General features: G+C 49.8%; 2 protein-coding genes across 6 annotated transcripts in view; one reads left to right on the top strand and one right to left on the bottom strand.

The window, feature by feature from the left end:
• Window positions 1-3,131, top strand: part of Fbxo10 (F-box protein 10) — a 50,357-nt gene extending 47,226 nt beyond the window's left edge. For 3 of the 4 annotated variants that reach the window (NM_001024142.1, NM_001378823.1, NM_001378819.1), the window contains exon 11: window positions 1,297-3,131. In NM_001024142.1, coding sequence (NP_001019313.1) covers window positions 1,297-1,471 — 175 coding nt within the window. In that variant the 3' untranslated portion in view covers window positions 1,472-3,131. Of the gene's footprint in view, window positions 1-837 lie in introns of all 4 variants that reach the window. The other variant, NM_001378822.1, reaches the window with a different exon arrangement.
• On the bottom strand, window positions 3,100-18,770 carry Polr1e (polymerase (RNA) I polypeptide E). Of its 2 annotated transcripts, NM_001285800.1 has the most exons (14): window positions 18,587-18,770; window positions 18,002-18,105; window positions 15,095-15,171; window positions 14,101-14,186; window positions 12,830-12,900; window positions 12,161-12,233; window positions 11,551-11,609; window positions 10,471-10,615; window positions 9,908-10,015; window positions 9,280-9,376; window positions 7,908-8,041; window positions 6,545-6,626; window positions 5,881-6,012; window positions 3,100-5,438 (listed from the first exon to the last, which is right to left on the bottom strand). In NM_001285800.1, the coding sequence occupies exons 1-14, from the start codon at window positions 18,705-18,707 to the stop codon at window positions 5,279-5,281; spliced, it is 1,449 nt and encodes a 482-aa protein (NP_001272729.1). In that variant the 5' UTR covers window positions 18,708-18,770; the 3' UTR covers window positions 3,100-5,278. The 2 variants fall into 2 exon arrangements, with proteins under 2 accessions (NP_001272729.1, NP_073722.1); NM_022811.3 differs by lacking the exons at window positions 12,161-12,233; window positions 12,830-12,900.
• Window positions 18,771-18,904: the final 134 nt, after the last annotated feature.

Here is an 18,904-nt window from a genome sequence, read left to right as displayed (position 1 = left end):
CTGTGGGGTCTTTTGATGTGGGAGGATACACTATGAATCTGTCCTGCTGGCAGCTTACAGAGGACATGGAGAAGGAAGCAAGCGTTTGTTCTCTGCCTGCTTGCTCTCGCTCTCCGGCAAGTCCACCCTTACTGGCATTAGAGCTGACCTTTGGCATTAGAGATTCCTTTGGGATCTGGCATATACTGAAGACCAGCTGAGACATCCAGCCCCATGAACTGACCAACACTGAGTTTTAGAATTCCTGCCGCTAGTATATATATAGAGGCCACAGAGGAAATGAAAAAAATAATATATATATATATATATATACACACACACACAGTCTATTAAGTTCTGTTCTTCTAGAGAACCTGAATACACTAAGTCGTTCTAGTCTAGTCAAGCTGACAATGAAGGAGTATCACAGTCTCTTTTCTACTTTCATGACATCATCCTCAATACACACAGATACACTTTTAATCTGAATCTAGACTCTGCAAAAAAGATGTGCCGAGTCTGCACTTAATCACCTTCCTGCACTCAGTGATTCTCTCCAGTTCCATCCATTTTCTACAAGTGTCAGGGTTGACTCATGTGTTGACGGATGTCAAGGCTGGTTGTCTTCCCTGGCTGTTGTTCTCAGTGTGGCAGGGAGCATGGGTGTGCGAATGTGCCTGTGGGGTAGCCAGGAGTGCTGTGGCGGTTCTGGTGTTAGTTGTTTTATTTTATGCATATGCATGAGTGCTTACACGTACATCATGTGTGTGTCTGGTGCCTGCAGAGGTCAGAAGAGTGGTTGGGTTCCCTGGAAGTCAGTTGCTCTTTCTTTTTGTTGTTTTTGTTTGTTTTATTCAGACGGGGTTTTCCTGTGTAGCCCTGGCTATCCTGGAACTCAGTAGACCAGGCTAGGCAGAGTGCTGGATTAAAAGCATTCGCCACCACGCCCTGATGCATTCATTCCTTTCCGCGGCCACAGATGCAGCAGCTTGTTTGTCTGCTCTTCACCTGAGGTGCTTTCAGGTAGTTTCTAGTTCGGGATGGTGACAGGTGAGGCTATCCACGCTCACAAGAAGCTGCTGTGGTGGCGGTGGTGGGAGGAAGGCCCCTGATTCATATCCAAATCCAGGAAGAAGAGGAAGTTGAGGGCCTAAGAGGAAATGTGACCGTTGCTTAGCCTCAACAGCAGTCAGTGATTCAGGAGATAAACCCACACCTAGATTTGAACTCTGAGATCCAGAGAACTAGAACCAAAGGTGAGACGCAGCCACTCACAAGCACCGTCTCTAGATTCATGGCTTTCCTTTGCATCCACAGGTCTGATACCTGGCGCCTGGTGAACCCACCGGCACGGCCCCACCTTGAAAACTCACTCAGGGGCTCCTCTGCAGCCCACAGTGGGCATAAGGTGACAGCCATGGCAACCAGGATCACAGCCCGTGTGGAAGGTGGCTACCATAGCAACCGCAGCATCTTCTGTACCATCCTGTAAGCAAGAAGGCCTGCCTCAGGCCCAAGCCCAGGTGTGTGCTCGGAAGAGCTACAGGCTGACTGTTGAGGTGGAAGTTAGGCCTGGGAAGATCCTAGACCCATCCCCATGTTACACACCTGAAACCCTCGGCTGCCTGGGGACTAAGAACCAGGTTCCCCTAGAACCCTTTAGCTCCACAGCCCCAACTGGAAGGACCTTGGGAACATTTCCCCAGGAGAAAGGGAAGCGCAATTGGAGTGTTTCTAGTCACTCCGGCACTTAGAGGTTATGAAGAGCCGCGGAGGCTCAGACAGTACATGCAGTTTTTAGGTCACTTGTTCCAAGCTACAGAGAACCTCACTTCACGCAGACCAAAATCAGACTCTTCTCAGGGAAGAGAGCACTTCTGAGCAAGGGAAGTGACTGTGGTGAGGTGGAGACAGCCGCCCCTTTCCTGGACCTTGACCCTCTGGTCCCTCTTGGGCCCATGCCAGCCTCCCAGCTGCCTCTGGGAGCTGCAGGGTTTCTATTAAAGACAGTTCTCCTGGACTAGCACATGGCCCTGTGAGCAAGGAAGGGGCTTGGAACAAGGACTTCTTCCTGAAAAGCTGCCCCAGGAATGACAAGGGGACATGCTATAAATAAGAGGGGCAGGGGGCTGCCTTCAGGTGTGAGGCAGGTGCTGGCCTGGGCCCCGTGAGAATGAACAAAGTTCCGCTGTCCCCAAGGGGAAGTTCAGCACCCGTCACAGGATTCTGTGTGAACACACACATTCCAGCTGCCCCTACAGAGTCCAGCCTGTCTGGATGGAGGCACCCCCGACCCCACCTCACCCCACCCTACCCAACCCAATCCGACGTGCCCACGTCCTCGTGGACGATCAGCTGCCTTGACCAGCCCTACCAGATCCCCCACTCTGTGCCTTGGCTTGTGCTTGTTTTTCTCCCTGGCATGCCCTTCCCAGACAGCTCCATCCGTGCAGATCTCACCCTTTCCTTGAGGGTTAGCTCAGACACTGCCGTCTCCACGTGACTCTCCCCTGGCTCCAAGTGATTGATTGTGTTGCTCACCACCCTCAGCCTTGCCCGCCCTCCTGCTCCCTCAGGACACTGAGCACTTTCTGCCTTGCTTTGGAACTCTGGGTCCTTACATACCCTGTCCTGCCCATTTACCTGTGAACTCTCGGAAGGTAGAGCCACCTGTCTGTGTCCTTTTGTCCCAGCCCAGAGTCAGAGTTGAGTTAGTGGCCAGCTCCCAAAGGGCTTCACTAGACTGTACTGAGTGTGACAGGCTTTGAGAGTCAGGTGGGCTTGGGTCTGCACGCAGGGCCAGCTCTGCCTGGACGAGCCCTTTCCCACTTGGCCTTTACTGCAGGGCCCTCACCAGCCTTTGGGGTCACTGTCCTACACTGGGCCATATCCCGTGCTGGTTCTGTGGAGCCCTAGGTGCTGCTGTGTTAGGTGGGTGGGAGGGGGAGCTCTGATTTCTCCCTAAGCACTCTGGGGAAAAGAACACTGGCCCTTCCCATGTGTAGCACTGTTCACTGCACTTGTTTGGTGGCCCCAATGTGAGTCGCTGTATAAAAATGCTGCCTTTGTTATTTTGTAAGAAATGACTTTTCTGTGAAGCAAGTACTTACAAAAATCTCAGTAACCAAAATAAAGTTCTATATTTTAAAGGAGGTGCTTCTGGGGTCATAATTTGGTCCACACATTTGCTGGAGGTTCAGTGACCAGTAGGCCTCCCCACTGGTACCACCACTTCCACTGTGAGACTGCAGAACTCAAGACTCTCATCAGCTTGCTCCTGCTATGGCTCAGAATTCAGAGCTGAAGGGCTCCCTCTCAGGGTCTCCATCTCACTCAGAGGCTGTTCCTCTAGCCCTGCCCAGGGGCCTCTCTGAAGACAAACAGTGACACTCCTTCATTGGGGTCACCTGCTGAGCAAAGGGTCTTAAGATACAAGAGCACACCTTCCTGGGCGTGGGTTACTCGCTCAGCATCTTAGTTTTTGCTGTACTCACCTGAGGGTTAGTCCTGTTTTAGTATTTAGACTTTTTACATTCATTTTGTGTGTGTGCATGCAGAGGGCAGAGGACCACCTTTGGAGAAGTTGGCTCTTCTCCCATGTCGGTTCCAGGGACTGAACTCAAGTTGTCAGGCTTGGTGGCAAGGGCCTTTACTGAACACTAAGCCATCTCCTGGCCCTAGTATTAAATATTGTCGTCAGCATTCTTAGTCTTAAATTGATTTTAATAGTTTGGTTGAACCCACAGCAGCCCACCCCTAAGCTAAGGTAAACTTGCCTTTTAAACTCCTCCTTCTGGACAAGGGACGTTCAGGGACAGTTGCCTCTTGCTAACTTATCTCGTGGGCTTCTTGCTGCTTTTTCAAGTGATCATGTTTAGCCGAGGCCAGCCTTGAACTTGTCTCTCCTTCCTCTTCCTACCAAATGCTGGGATGGCAGGCATGTGCCACCATTCGGCTTAGACTGCAGCCTGTTGCCACTGGCTGTTTCATGTATCTCATCATCCAATGTGGCGCTATTTCCTCGGTAGCGTGGGCTGTGTGTGGAGAGGCCAGAGTATCAGGCATCTTCTAGTGCTCCCTGCCATTTTCCTTTGAGGCAAGGCTTCTCCTGTAATCTAGCCGGGCTGGCGGCCAGGAAGCCTGGATGGCATTCCTGCCTCAGCTTCCCAGTGTTGGGAATGTGGGTGCTGGTGTTTGTGGGACCTTTAACCTCAAGAGCTCTCTCCAACCCTGAAAGGACAGTTTTTGTTGTTGTTGAGCCTGTTGATGTGTGTACATGCCACAACTCGCTAGTGGAGAAGGGACTACTCGTAGGCGCCAGGTCTCCACTTTCACAATTTGGACCTATGAGAGGCTTCTTGTCAACTTCTGTCTTAACCTCCCTTGCAGAACCATGGCCACAGATCATTTGGTACTGTTAAAACCTCCAGCCTCTATCTGCAGTTCCCCTTCCAGATTCCAGAAACTTTATTACCAGCAGTGGGTCTGTCGAGGCCTGAATCCAAAGCCAAGTGAGGTGCCAAGCTGACGGTTCGTGCTTGCCACATGCACTCATCCCCAGCCCCCACTCACTTGGCCAACGTGCCTCTCCGCATGGTCTAAACAAGGAGGAAAAGCCGTGGTTATCACTTCCTGACTTGGCCATGCCGTATCAGAGTAGGCTGGTAAGTTAGATGGTGCTGCCAACCCAACAGAGCTGTAGCCTCCTCCTCTGCCTACTAGGCCTTCAAGGACCTCCCTTTTGTTGTTTCGAGACAGGGTTTCTCTGTAACCCTGGCTGTCCTGGAACTCGATCTGTAGCCCAGGCTGGCCTTGAACTCAGAAATTCACCTGCTTCTGCCTCCTGAGTACTGGGATTAAAGGCGTGCGCCACCACTACCTGGGTTCCAGGTCCTGTTTATAAACTTTTGGCTCCAAGTTCACTCTGATAAGATCTTTTGGCTTTAACTTCCACAAGACCTTCTCAATCCTGCACATGACTCCCAAGGAGAAACATCTACCACTTCTAACCACTGCAACATGAAAGGAGGGAGATGAAGTCAAACCTGGGCCATCACTTTAATTTCTGCATAAGAGACGCACAGCTGGAATGCTGGCTTCTGGCATGATAACCACCCTAAAGTAAGGCCTCGGGGGTGTGGTGGAGCATGATGGAGTCCCAGAGAGGCTCAGAATTCACAATCCTCCTGCCTCAGTCTCCTGAGTACTTTGGGTTATAGGTTTGTATCACAAAGTCCAGTCTACTTTCTTTTTCAAAAAAATAAAAATGGAAGTGAACAGAAGTGGCTGTGGAAAACATCTAGTTCATTTTCCTCCGCTTTGACTGTCGATCAGAGTTCTGGGCTGGAGGCAGTGGGACAGACAGAGTGCCCAGTCTGTGACTCTCTTCCCTGCCATCTGCCAGGGACACCTTTTGTTTGGAGATCTTCAGCCTCATGGCTTTCGCTATCTCAATCATCCTAAGGAAGAAACAGAACAAGTAGAGAGAGCGCTGTGTGCCACTCAGGGCTGCAGGGCAGAGGGCACACTGCTCCAGGCCATGAAGCGGGATTCTCTGTGTCCACCCGCACTTCACCCTAGGCCCATGGAGAATCCTGCCCTAGGCACAGCCGTTCAAGGCCCACAGGGTTACTGAGAACAGAAAGCTGCAGGAGGCTCAGGCCTAAAGCCCGGGCACCATTTTTTTGGGAGTGAGATCTTGAGAAGGTCATTACTCTTCCAGACCTTTGATTCTTCAGTTATTTAGGAACAGTGTGGGACACTGAAGGAATCCAGTACCATGCCTTTCAAAGAGAAGTCACTCAAACTGTCCTCAAGCATTCCTTCCTTCCTTGAGAACTGTCTTCTGGTCCCAAGATTTTCCCATAAGTCACCCATCCCGGTCCCTTTTGCTGAGCTCACCTTTTCTCACTCAGCTTCAAGTCCTTCTGCAACGCTGTCAGGTCAACCTGGAAGTTATTTATGTGCAGGGCAAGTATAATCGCATACGAAGTGATCTTGGCCCTCATAGAACTTGAAATGAGGTTCTGTAACCTGCAGAGTCAGGGAAGGAGAACTGGAGTTAAGTTCCACGTGCACAGTGGGCACTGGAGCCTCTCTCTCTGTGGTTAGTGTTCCCAGTTGGGGGGGGGGGGGGGCCAAGCCACACAGCCTGTTCCTTCCAATGTGCCCAAGTCTCACACAGCTTTCCTGAGCCTGTGACTGTCTGCTCAGCAGGCCTGCAGGAGATCCTCCACCCCAAACTCAGCGCTGGCCCGGCTGCCTCCAAGCACAGTCCAGTCCAGCGGCTTCAGGCAAGGCTGGGAGTCCTAAGTCCCCACACTGGCCGCCCTTCTCTGCAGCCCTGCAGCCATCAGGGCGCACTTCACTGCAGGGGTCACAGCCAAAGACAAAATGAACACTTCTGAGGGGCACAGTGCATGTAACATATATGTGTCCCCGGAAGCCAACCGGTGGCAGTGAGCTCTTTGGCACTGTATCTCTTTGGACGTGAAACTGCACGTGAGCCCCCACCCTTCATGGCCACCTCCCGACTGCTTTCTTCTTCATACAGGCAGCCCCTGACCTGCCGTTGTTGTAGGTCAAGCAGGTGAACTGTTTCAGCAGCTTGGTGTTGATAATGTGCGGGATTCCAGGCCCTAAGGCTCCTAGAACACAGAGTTGCACTGCATCACTGTCCTGGGAGGTGCAAGGGTCGCACATCCACCAGAGGGAGGTTGGGGGTGGGCAGTGTTAGAATGGCAGAGCCATAGGGTAAGAGGAACAGGGGCCCAAGACCCAAGGCAGCCACTCTGAGGTCAAATACACCGAGAGGTGTTTGTGAAGGGCGTGTGAGGAGACAGAACCACACACTGAAGAACACTAAGAGCTCAATACGATACTGGACAATAAAGCAGACTGCAGTCTGAACCAGTGAGATGATGCCGTTGGGGAAGATGTGTGCCACCAAGTTCCAGGAGTCGCACGGTAGAAAGGACAGATTCCCCGGCTGCACTCTAACGGCAGAGACACTAGGGAGGCGCCCCCCAACAGCTACCCACAAATAAATAAGAGCATGAAGGGTGGAAGGTGCAAGGGACAGGAATATGAAACCTGGGAATTGAGCAGGTAGGTGGCTCACAGAAACAGTGGATAGACACACCTGTGCTGAAAACCCCAGGTGTGGTCTCTTAACTCTGGGTGGGTGTGAGTGTGCGACCACCTGGAAACAGGTGGGACTGGGTTTGTTTGTTTGTTTGTCTGTTTTCAAGCCAGAGTTTCTCTGTGTGGGCTATCCTGGAACTCACCCTGTAGACCAGGCTGGTCTCACACTCAGGGAACTGCCTGCCTCTGTTTCCCAAGTGATCAGATTAAAGGCATGTGCCACCAATGCATGGAGGAACTGGAATTTCTAACATTACAAACGGAATTCTCAGTCTGAAATAAAGTGCTCTAATACCACCACAGGAAAAGAAAAAACAAAGAAATCGCCACGTGCAATGGGGCACACCTTTAATCCCAGCACTCTGGAGGCAGACACAGATGCCTCTGTGTGAGTTCCATTCCAGCCAGGAATACACAGCGAGACTATCCTACAAAACAAAAGCAACCTGCCCAAGCTTGAGAAGCAACGCTCTGAGTGCTGTCCCTACAGTTTCTTCTAACCCAGTCTCCCTAAACTAACTCATTCTCTTTGACCTGGATACAGTGATTTTCCCTAAGAAAACTAAAGCGGTGAAGCCCCATCCACCCTGTCCCCATTTCCAGAACAGAAGAAAGAAATTCAAAGAGAAGAGAGCCCTGTGTGGCTCAGGCAGGCAGCAGGCAGGAGCAAGAGGAAAGGCGGGCTGCACGGAGGGCCAGGACAGACATCCATGGAGGTGATGTGAGAATGGCAGATGAGTCTGCAGCTGGAAACAGCTGGGTAAGAAAATGCCAGCGGGCCTTACTTTTCCCCTTTATCACTTTCTGAGCTCGGAATCTGATGAGGGCGTCTAGGAACCAGATGCTCCGGGCTTGCCGGTTCCGGTGGACCTCATCTATGGGCAGAGACTTCAGCATTTCTATGACGTAGGAGCAGTGGCTAAAACAAGGAAGGGACACAGCAGCACGTGAGGGAAAACAGGCTGTGAGGAGCCACACCCCCTCCCCAGCACACTGTCTGTATACTACACCCGGAGCAAGCCGGCTAGGGAGACCCACACTAGCAGGGTGCACAGGGTTCGATTGACAGACTCCACCACACGGAAGGTAGAACAGCAATAGTGGACGACTCCTAAAATCAACCTCAGGCCTCCACATGCACCCACACAAACACGTACACACATACACAAATACATATGCGCGCACACACATACACACACGCACACGCGCGCACACACACACACACACATAATCCAAAAAAAGTTGAAGAGTAAGGTTGAGAGATGGCTCAGCAGAGTACTGCTGCTCTTGCAGAGGACCCTGGTTTGTTTCCTAGCCCTCACTTGGGCCGTTCACGACTGCAGTACCTACAGAGCTAAAAGATCCAATAACATCTGTTGGTCCCCAAACCTATGTCATATGCACACACACAACACATACAAAATCTCAGAAAAGAAAGGAATAATTAGAAGAAAAGGCTTGGTTGGAGAGTTGGCTCAGCGGTTAAGAGCATTGGCTGCTCTTCGAGGTCCTGAGTTCAATTCCCAGCAACCACATGGTGACTCACAACCATCTGTAATGAGATCCGATGCCCTCTTCTGGTGTGTCTGAAGACAGCGACAGTGTACTCACATAAAATAATTAAATAGATAATTTAAAAAAAAAGGCTCAGAACTAAGAAATATTCTGACCATCATTTTAAAAAAGGAAAAGTTGTTTTAATGGCAAAAGAGAAGAGGGATACTCTCTGTTATTTAAAATCAATATACAATATTTAGAGTGTACATATTTAATTTTAGTTGCGTTTGTCAGCATGTTGTCACAGAGAAGCTTTGCTTTGGGTAGTGCCAGGCCCATGCCAGTCTCTGGGCACTGACAGTGACAATCAGCATCAACAGACAGTGGGGATTGGGGCTAGCTTTGGTCCCAGGCCCCAGATGACAACACCTTACCACCATCTCCCAGCTACTGGCTCTACGCACGTAACCACTCCTCTTCCTTGAATCCACACAGCTCCTGAAGCCTAGTGTCAAAGCTTGTTCCTTCATTCCAAGGCTGAGCAGACGCCACCCTTGCCACTTCAAGGGGCTACTTTCTGCGTGTATCAGCACGGTCCTGCTTTATATCTGACCTTTTTCCCATTATGACTCACCAAAAACCCCATCTGCCCACGAGTACCTGTTCTCTTCAATCATCTTCAGTATGTCTTCCGATGTGACCTTTCTGAAGGCTTCGGATGGGCTCTCAAGAGCATCATACTCGGCCGGGGACAGAACTGGTTGTGGGTCAAGAACACGACTGACCAAAATGGAAAGCTATGGAGCTAAGTCATCCCACAGAGCCTAAATTCCCAGGTAGGAGATGGAAGGCTCAGAGAAGGGACTCACAGAGGAAGCAGGGCAGAGCTCAGGGACCTAAGTCTCAGACCCCAGCTTAGGGGGTCACTTCCTCCCTGGACCACTCGCCCTTCTCTTCCTTATCAGAGCATCTGTCAACATTTTCCAATAAACCAGACGCTGAACAGTGACGTTCTAGGTTCCAACCCTTCCTTCAATATGCTTGGGTGCTGTTTGTGCAGAATGACCCCCACAGGGCTAAGCTGTGTCCCTTTGTCCCATGGGCCCCTCAGTGCTGAGGAAACCTAACTTCCCAACCTCTTGCTAACAGCTCTAGGACATGGGAGAAGATCTGGATGTCATATTTATTGATGTCATAGGACGATGGCCACCCTTACACAGCCTGGCTCTGCCAATGTGTACAAACATCATAGCCTGCAAATCAGACACCCGCTCATCAGCAAGGATACTGTCTTCAAATCTATACACGTCTTCCGGCTTGGCTGCGTCAGCGTAGCAGGGAGGAAGGTAGAGGACGCCATCTTGTAAGTCATCCTGCATGGCATCGCTGACCAGCGCTTTCAAGGAAGGAAAAGGGATGTCAGCGTCAGCCTGTCTGGCTCCAGGCTCCCCAGCTCCACTGTGCAGTGGGGACCACACGTTCTGAAACTCGAATGTGAACACCTGCTGAGATCTGAACTCCCGGTCGGACAGAGGCAGAAGGTGAGTACAACGTGTTTGCCCTCAACTAACTCAGAACAGAATCAAAGAGATGTGCACTCGTATGTCATTACTGCACACCAGAGAACCCTGACCAAGAGCAGGGCCTGCTCACGGCCCTTCCCATGCCTGTCTCCTCTCCTTGACTGAGGATAGGGTGGTGTCGCATGTCTCGCCTGCTCCCAGAGTCACTCCTGAGGAGGCCTTCAGCAAGCAGCAGGAAGGAGCCCAGCCTTAAGGCCCACCATATGCATCTGTGGCCACTCTCAAGTCTTTGCAGGCCCAGTCTCCACCCCAAGCTCCAGTTGCTTACCATTCACACCCTTTGTATCAATAATACTCTCCGCGGCTTTCGCCACACTGAGATTCAGAGACTCGCTGCCAACTTTGTTCATCCGCCTGGAGTTTAGGGACCGCTTCTGCTTGGTGCTTCCAAAGGCTTCAATGCAAGAATCCAACTATGTAGGAAACAAACCCAATTACTAAAGGGTTGGCTGGGCAGCATGGCTGTCCCCAGCTGTGTGAGCACAGGCAAGCTCTGGGCTGCCTGAGCCAGGATGACATCACCTGCCAATCAGGCTGAGTCCTTTTGTCATGCTTGTCCATCTCAACTGTGCCACAGCAGCCCCGAGGTTTGCTGTACAGACTCCCATTTACAAACCAATAGCTTCCCATCACTACAGAATGAAGACTTTACTAGACTCAGGGTTGGCTACTGGATCTCCCATCCTGTGCCAGTAGCAGACATTGTTAATATACCACTGGCTCTCCCCAAGTCATACTGTAGTGTGTTCTCTATCAGTGGTCCACAAGAAGCACTGCAAATTCAATCTACCACCCTGCGGTGAGAGGCTCCTCTAAGAAACCTCTTTGAGACAAACTCAAAGAACCGACTTTGTTTATGGGAGTTCCCAGGCACAACCACTTTCTACATTGTGAACCACAACTTTAATAAAAGTTTTCTACCCATGGCTGGAGAGATGACACAGTGGTTATTAAGAGCACTGACTGCTCTTCTGAAGGTCCTGAGTTCAAATCCCAGCAACCACATGGTGGCTCACAACCATCTGTAATGAGATCTTCTGGTATGTCTGAAGACAGCTACAATGTACTTACACATAATAATAAGTAAATCTTTAAAAAATAAAATAAAATAAAAGTTTTCTACCTATCAGCCCAGAGAACAGGGTGCAATTGCTAACATTACCTCCATTCACCGGGCTAAGGCAGCAGCTGGTCTGCTCCCTGGGAGACTGGAAGGCCTCTGCAGGTAGCAGCCATGCAGAGACCCATCGACCAATCGAGCTGGAGCAGCCAGTGAGGGCCAAGCTCAGGGGGACTATTACACAGATGGAAACCAGGACCGGCAGGAGCCTCCTAAACTGTCACTCACCTTGTCCCTGAAAGTCTTGTTCTGATTCTCCAGAGGAGGCTCTCGCTCAATAGCATCGTCTATGGAAACACAGAACAGGCAGAGAGCACAGCGTGAGGCTCGCAGATGTGAGTCTACTATTTCTTAAATGGGGTCTTACTATGCTGCCCATGCTGGTTTTCAAAACTTGCGAGTTCCACTGATGCCCTGGTCTCAAACCCCACAAGCAGAGGGGCACTGCAGGCATCAGCTCTGCAAGGCCCAAAAATCTTAAACGTGCTTAGTGTCAATTTAACATTAATCAAAGAGAAGCAGATTTCCTTATTCCAAGATTCCCCTAATATGAATGTACTATACTGTGAACCCTGAATGTCCACCTCAGTACACAAGTAGGAAAACCAGAGAACAGGTGTCCGCTGCACCAGCCTCTTAATTCATAATCAAGGAAACATGAGGCCTCTGGACATAGTGACCAGCCCTGTCACTTTTCCAGGCAAGCCAGAGAGGATCAGAAACCAAGCCCTTGGCTCTTCCCATATTTGCTTTATTGGTCAAAGACCTAAAGGCGGGCTTTCCCAGGCCACTTTCTAACCTTCTACAAAGGACTCAAATAGAGGGCAGAAGGCAATACCATCCAGCAGGACTGCAATGCAATGGCCTTGCCGGTGTCGGCTCAGCAGCAGGTCACCTGCCTCAGCCAGGTTCTGACAGTGGTTTAGAAAAAAAAAAAAAGAGTAACAGTAAGGATGACGTAATTATGTGGTACTTATGAAAGGTGTTTGGTGACAAGTGCACAATGACCCTAAATTAAAGTTGTGCACGTGCTAGCCAGAACAAGCCAGTACTTATAAACTATTTATGCACAACACAAATGTGTCTCATCAAAAGATTAAACAAGGCCGGGCGTGGTGGTGCACGCCTTTGATCCCAGCACTTGGGAGGCAAAGGCAGGCGGATTTCTGAGTTCAAGGCCAGCCTGGTCTACAAAGTGAGTTCCAGGACAGCCAGGGCTATACAGAGAAACCCTGTCTCAAAAAAAACCAAAAAAAGAAAAAAAAGAAAGAAAGAAGGAAAAAGATTAAACAACTTCAGAACCTGCAGAGTGAGCAGCTAGGATAAGAACATTTGGTGCTCTTGCAAGAGGACCCAAGCTCAGTTCCCAGCATTCACATGGTGCCTAACAACCAGGATAACTTCAGTTCCAGGGGCTCTTCTGCACAGACACACATGCAGACAATAGACCCATACACATAAAATAAATAAACGTAAAAAAAAAAAAACCAACTTAAAATAATTTCACCTTGGAGGGTTGGCAGAAGGCCAGCAGGTAAAGGTGTTGGCCACCAAGTTTGATGACTTCAGTTCCCATTCCTGAGTCCACATGTTGGAAGGAGAAAAATCACAGGCTTGCGTTGGCCTGTGACCTCCACACATACACTGTGGCATGCATACACACGTAAAATAATGAAGACATTTGATACAAAATCTAAATTCCCACTGGAATTTACAAAGTCTATAGAACTGTTGTGTGTGTAGCGAGCTTGCTGTCCAAACTCAAAGACTTCTGTGTGAATCCGAAGACCCACAGGATGCTGGGCATGGTAGCATGCATGTGGGATCCCAGTACTCCTACAGTAAGATGGGAAGCAGAGACAAGAGAACCCTAGGTTGCCAGCCTACGCGGAGCCAGCAAGACACACTGTCTCACACGGCAGGTTAGGACTGACAGCAGGGTTCCGCTCTGACCCGTGTGTGTGTGTGCTGGGCTGTGTGCACACCTGCGCTCACACACATGAAGAATTAAGAAGAACCTGTGAAGGGAAAGAATGTACGGCGACCTCTCCCTTCACACTCTGTACTGATGCCTGGCTGACTAGTCATCTCGCTTTAAAGGCTGACTCCTGATCCCACATCTGTAATGGCTGTAGAGACAGACTCTTACTTGCCATCACAATCCTTAGCCTGGAACCTGAAGCACAGTGGGAAATCAATAAATGATTCACTTAAAAATATATACCTGGGGCTGGAGAGATGGCTCAGTGGTTAAGAGCATCGACTGCTCTCCTGAAGGTCCAGAGTTCAAGTCCCAGCAACCACATGGTGGCTCACAACCATCCCTAATGAGATCTGACGACCTCTTCTGGTACGTCTGAAGACAACTACAGTGTACTTAGATATAATAATAAATAAATCTCTTTTAAAAAAATATACCTATAATTTTTCTAATTAAAAAAAAAAGGAAACTGAAAACAGCCGGCAAGGAGGCTTCCTGTTACAGCTGAGGATAGTCTGTGCCTGTGTTTGCCAGGGAGACACAAAGTTGTGAGTCCACAGCCCTCACCATATAAGCCTGCATGGTGGCACCCATCTGTGACATCAGCACTCATGCAAAGGTAAAGGCAGGACTGTCCTCAGCTACCCAGCAGATTCATGGTGACTTGGACTTCATGAGACCTTGTCTTAAAAGGTGTATGGGGCAACCCGTTTAAGAAAAAAACTACAAACACATTTTAGAAAACAAAAATGGATTCATCCGACAAATTTAAACTGAACTGCCGTGTCGGAACCTACCAGCAAACAGCGGCTGCATGTTGAACAGTTCGGCATCATAGACTTCCATCTGGCCAGAGGTCTTATTCAGAATTCCCACAAAGTGTCTGTACCAGAAAGGAATAACACGGTGACAGGTTATTCAAAAGGTACTAGTTACACAATTCCCTTTTCCCCTGCACAAGGTCCCGGCTTCTCCTGTTAGAGGAAGGCATCCAATTGCTCACATGTAACAGTGATCCCTGCATGGAGAGGAGGGGACAGAAGATGGCTGTGGACTGAAAAGGCCACCAGCTAGTTCTTTTAACCAATCACATTCAGAGCCACTGCTGTTAAGTGCGACCCTTCTAAGGTGTTAAGAATCCAGACTTAAATTAGAATTTTGGCATGCATAAACATTATGGAGACAGACCCAAGCAAACCCTAGTTCCTCCTAGGGAGACGGATATGAAGTAGGGAGTCTTTCTAAGTGCTGATGGACAGGGTTAGGAGTTAGCGAATGTGTGTTAGTCTGCTCTCTCCTCTGAAAGGCTTTCCTTCGGTTCACTGTTGTGTCCTGAGACCCCACCCACACTGTGTCAGCCCTGTGATGGACTCTTCAGGCTGGACATGCTGTTTTATGGAAGACACCAGACGTGAGTGGAGAGCAAAGCTACCAAGGCCGTTCACTTCACACTGCTGTGACTCAGAGCCTTGAAGATCCCAAAGTCTCTTGTCCCAAGGCAAATTTGAGGTAAGCTTTGATCTATTGATCACACACTCTAAATTAGCAGACACGGCTATCTTTTAGGATAGGACAGTCACAAATTATGTCATAAATAAATGAGGCCTTTAGGAACTTAACAGAGGCAAGTCACCTTTTCCTCTCCAGGGTTTCCACACCTGGTGTAAGGAACTTGTAACACAGGGTCCTGGTATCCCTTTAACTACCCCCCAAACAGACACTGAAGATAGTGATGGCGTGGTCACCACCACAACCTCCTTTTACCTCTGCCACTGCCCCACTGTCCATTACCTGCAAAGAGCATTGCATTTGAGGGCACCGGTCCCAAAATTGTTTCCGACATAGGAGAGCCTATCTGTTTCAGCTGCCTGAAAAACAGGAAGGGCACAGCAAACAATCAGCACCGAAGGGCACTGCGCATGTGCAGAAGCCTTGCACTCAAACGCACCTGCCCAAGTGAGCCGGGCCCATCACATCTACATCATATCTAGGGTGTCTCTGGGGGAAAGGCCAGAAACCTTTGGAACCCCAAGTACCATAAGGAAGCTTCAAAGCAGTAGGTAAAGTTCTTGGGGGGAGCAGCACATGACACTGCATGGAATTAAAAAACTTCCGCACAGCAAACCAAACACTTCCCAAAGTAAAGAGCCAGCCCACAGAGTGGGATAAATCTCTGCCATGTATCAATAGTGTTAATCAAACCAAGGGATAGAGATGAGGATATACAAAGAACTGTATAAATTAAACATCTAAAATCTCTCAAGTTATCTAGTCAACAAGTGGGCTGATGGTCAGAATGGGCATTTCCCAATGGAAGTAACGCAAGCCACCAATAATACCTGAAACGTATGTATTCAACACCCTTAACCATCAGGGAAATGCAAATTAAAAGTGTTTTGATGCCTATTGAGTTGGCTTCGTGGGTAAAGCCCAGAGGATGACCTGAGATAGATCCCCAGAGCCACATGGGGAAAGGGCAGAAGCAATCTCCTAAATTGTCCTCTGATTTACACACATGCACACTGACACACAGACACACAGACACACACACACACACACACACACACACACACACGCGCGCGCGCATTCTCATGCAGTGATTAATCCCAGCACTCAGGAGGCAGAGACAGGTGGATCTCTGTGAGTTCGAGACCCGCCTGGTGTAAAAAGCAAGTCCTGGAGAGCCAGGGCTATTCCACAGAGAAATAGCAACCACACAAACAAGCAAACAAACAATGCTTTGCGATTCCATCACGCCCCAGTCAGAACAGCTATCACCGAGAAAACAACTAACAACAAATGCTGGCAGAGATGTGGGGAAAGAACCGTTACTCACTGCTGGTGGGAGTGCAAGCTATTGCTGCCACAGTGGAAGTCAGTGTGGAGGGGTCTCAAAAACTACAAGTGGAAGTGCTGTGTGAGGCAGCTGGACCACTCTTAGGCATACACCCAGAAGGCTCTTCAGTTAGCACACTGTATTGTACTTCTACAATCATGGTTACTGCTGCACGATTCACAACAGCCAGGAAATGGAACCAGCTTAGATGCGCATCAATGACAAAAACAGATAAAGAAAATAGGTTTTCCTCTCCTATGCAGAATCTAGATTTAGAGTGTGTGTGTGTGTGTGTGTGTGTGTGTGTGTGTGAATATGCACACATTCAAGGCATGAGAGTTGAAAGGAATCATAAGAGGTGCAAAAGAAGGGAAACGAGAGGCTGATATAGTATGTATGTAATGAGATATAATGTTGATGTGTTGAGAGTGCTTTGCCTTTATGCACACATGCATGCCTTATCTATGACGTGCCCACAGGAACCAGGAGTGGGTGTTGTGTTCTCAGGAACTAGAATTATAGACAGTTGCTACCTCCATGTGGGTTCAGGGATTGAACCCCGGTCCCCTGGAAGTGCTCTTTAATGCTGAGGCACCTCTCCAGCCCAGTATGTATGTCATGAAAGAGCGACTTATTTGGGAGGGAGGCAAGGGACCAGCAGGAGGGGGATATGGGGGAGGGCAGTGGGCAGAAGGCAGTGGGAATACAGATGAAAATAGCAGTTCTTGAATAAGCAGCACAACGAACTATACAGTGAGGTCTTGGTCTCCTAGCACTTATAGGTACCTAACTGATCCTATACATAACTGCCTTGTGACCTTTCTGACGTTAGCTCGTCCTATGAGGGCTGGCTTCCCATCGCAGCCAAGCTTTTCTTCTCCCTCGTTCACTAGGGCACCAAACATCTGCTATCAAATCGTCCCTCATTCCCATTCACCCTTCTCAGGAAGGCATTCAGACAAGCTGAGACTTGTTTCCTACAGAGCTCCCTCCCCAGGCCCTAAACACTCCCTTAGACCCCAAGCTAGCTCTACTGTATGCCTGTACTACTTGGTGAATTTGAGTCTCTGGAAAGCAGACCGGTCTTAACCCTGGCATCTACCCGGGAGAGACCAGAGATGCTAGTAAGCATCCTGTGGAGCTGGGTGGTGGTGGCACAGGCCTTTAATCCCAGATCCCTGCACTCAGGAGGCAGAGACAGGTAGATCTCTAAGTTCAAGGCCAACCCGAGCTGTACAAAGAAACCTTTGAAAAAACAAGCAAACAAACAAACAAAAAAACCATCACTCTGGGGTCACATTTGATTCACAAGCATCTGTAACCCCAGTTCTAGGGGATCCAATGCCCACTTCTGGCTTCCACTAGCTACACACACATTGTACATAGACAAAAATGAACAACACCCATACACATAAAATAGGGTTGAAGCTGAGCTCTGAACAGTGACCTCCCTAAGAGGTGCAAATCCCATGAAGATGCTTCCTTAGCCTGCGGCATGAGGACATGGTGAACGTTCAATAAGGTCATGTAGGGGGACAACTTATGAAGCCAGGGGTGGGTGGTGCTGCACACCTTTAATCCCAGCACTACGGAGTCAGAGACAGGTGGTGATTCTCTGAGTTCAAAGCCAGCCAGGTCTATATAGTAATTTCCAGGATAGCCAGGGCTACAGGAAGAAACCCTGTCTGGAAAGATAAAGCCCATATAAGTGAAAAGCCCAAAATCTTGCTCCTCAGTGGGGCCAGAGTCTCATTTGCTACTCCTCCTTTCCTCCCCCCCAGGCCAGGTCTCCCATGTCTGCCCACACCAAGAACCTTTTGAGGTCTGCAGAGCCCAGACCATCTGTACCAGCAAGCACTTACCACGATCCGGTGACTCCTCTGCCTGGGGTTTACTAAGTCGGTGCTGTTGTACAAGGTGAAGCGCATGTCGCCCGGATTCTGCAGCTTCCCATTGGAGAACTGGACTGTAAGAGTGTAAGCCAAGAATAAGAGGCGAGGACCAGCAGGGTATGGATGGGGAGACCTGCACTGTGGCTGGACGCCGGTAGTGAAGGCAAGGGAGCTTAAGTCCGACTTTCGGGGGGCGGGGGGGTATGAAGAAAGCCCTGGTCCAGTTCTAAAGAGGGAGATGGAGGAGGGGAGGGGAAGTGACCTCTGGGCAGGGGTTGTGACAAAAGAGAACGACTGAGGAAATGCCATTAACTGGCAAGAGAGGAAACTCTGCTCCGTAGAGGGGGGAAAAGGGCAAATGAGAGAGCTGTGGAGATGTCAGGTCCCTGGGCACTGCCCTGAGACGAGTCCGAAGTGGTGACGATAGATGAATGCGGAGGGAAAAGGTGATGGTGGCAGGGAACCTGTCCCGGCTGCAGGCAGTGGGCTACCGTGGTACCCAGACAGAAGCGGAAAGGATTACGCGGAACTCCGCTCCGGGTCGGCGGTCTTTACCCAGCACAGCTTTCTGCCTGTCGTCGGGCTCTCCACAGTACAGCCACCTTGCACTCTGTAGCGCCTCTGTCTCCGTGTCTCCAGCCTGGTCATCCATCCCAGGAGACTCCAGAGTAGCCATGAGCTCGCCGGTTCACACGCGGACTCAAAAACCGGAAGTGACATTCTAGGCCCCGCCCAGGGTACACCAGCAGTAAGGCCACGCCCCTCACTGGATCGCGTCCCCGCCCACTCTTTGGTTCTTTCCCTTGAGGATCACACCCTCCCCCTTGCAGGAGGATGCAGTAACTCCCCTTTCGTCTCGGACCTCCAGGAGAG

Source organism: Mus musculus, chromosome 4 (genome assembly GCF_000001635.26).
Source record: "Mus musculus strain C57BL/6J chromosome 4, GRCm38.p6 C57BL/6J".
NCBI classification, from domain to species: Eukaryota; Metazoa; Chordata; class Mammalia; order Rodentia; family Muridae; genus Mus; species Mus musculus.
This window is presented reverse-complemented; position numbering and strand designations above follow the sequence as displayed.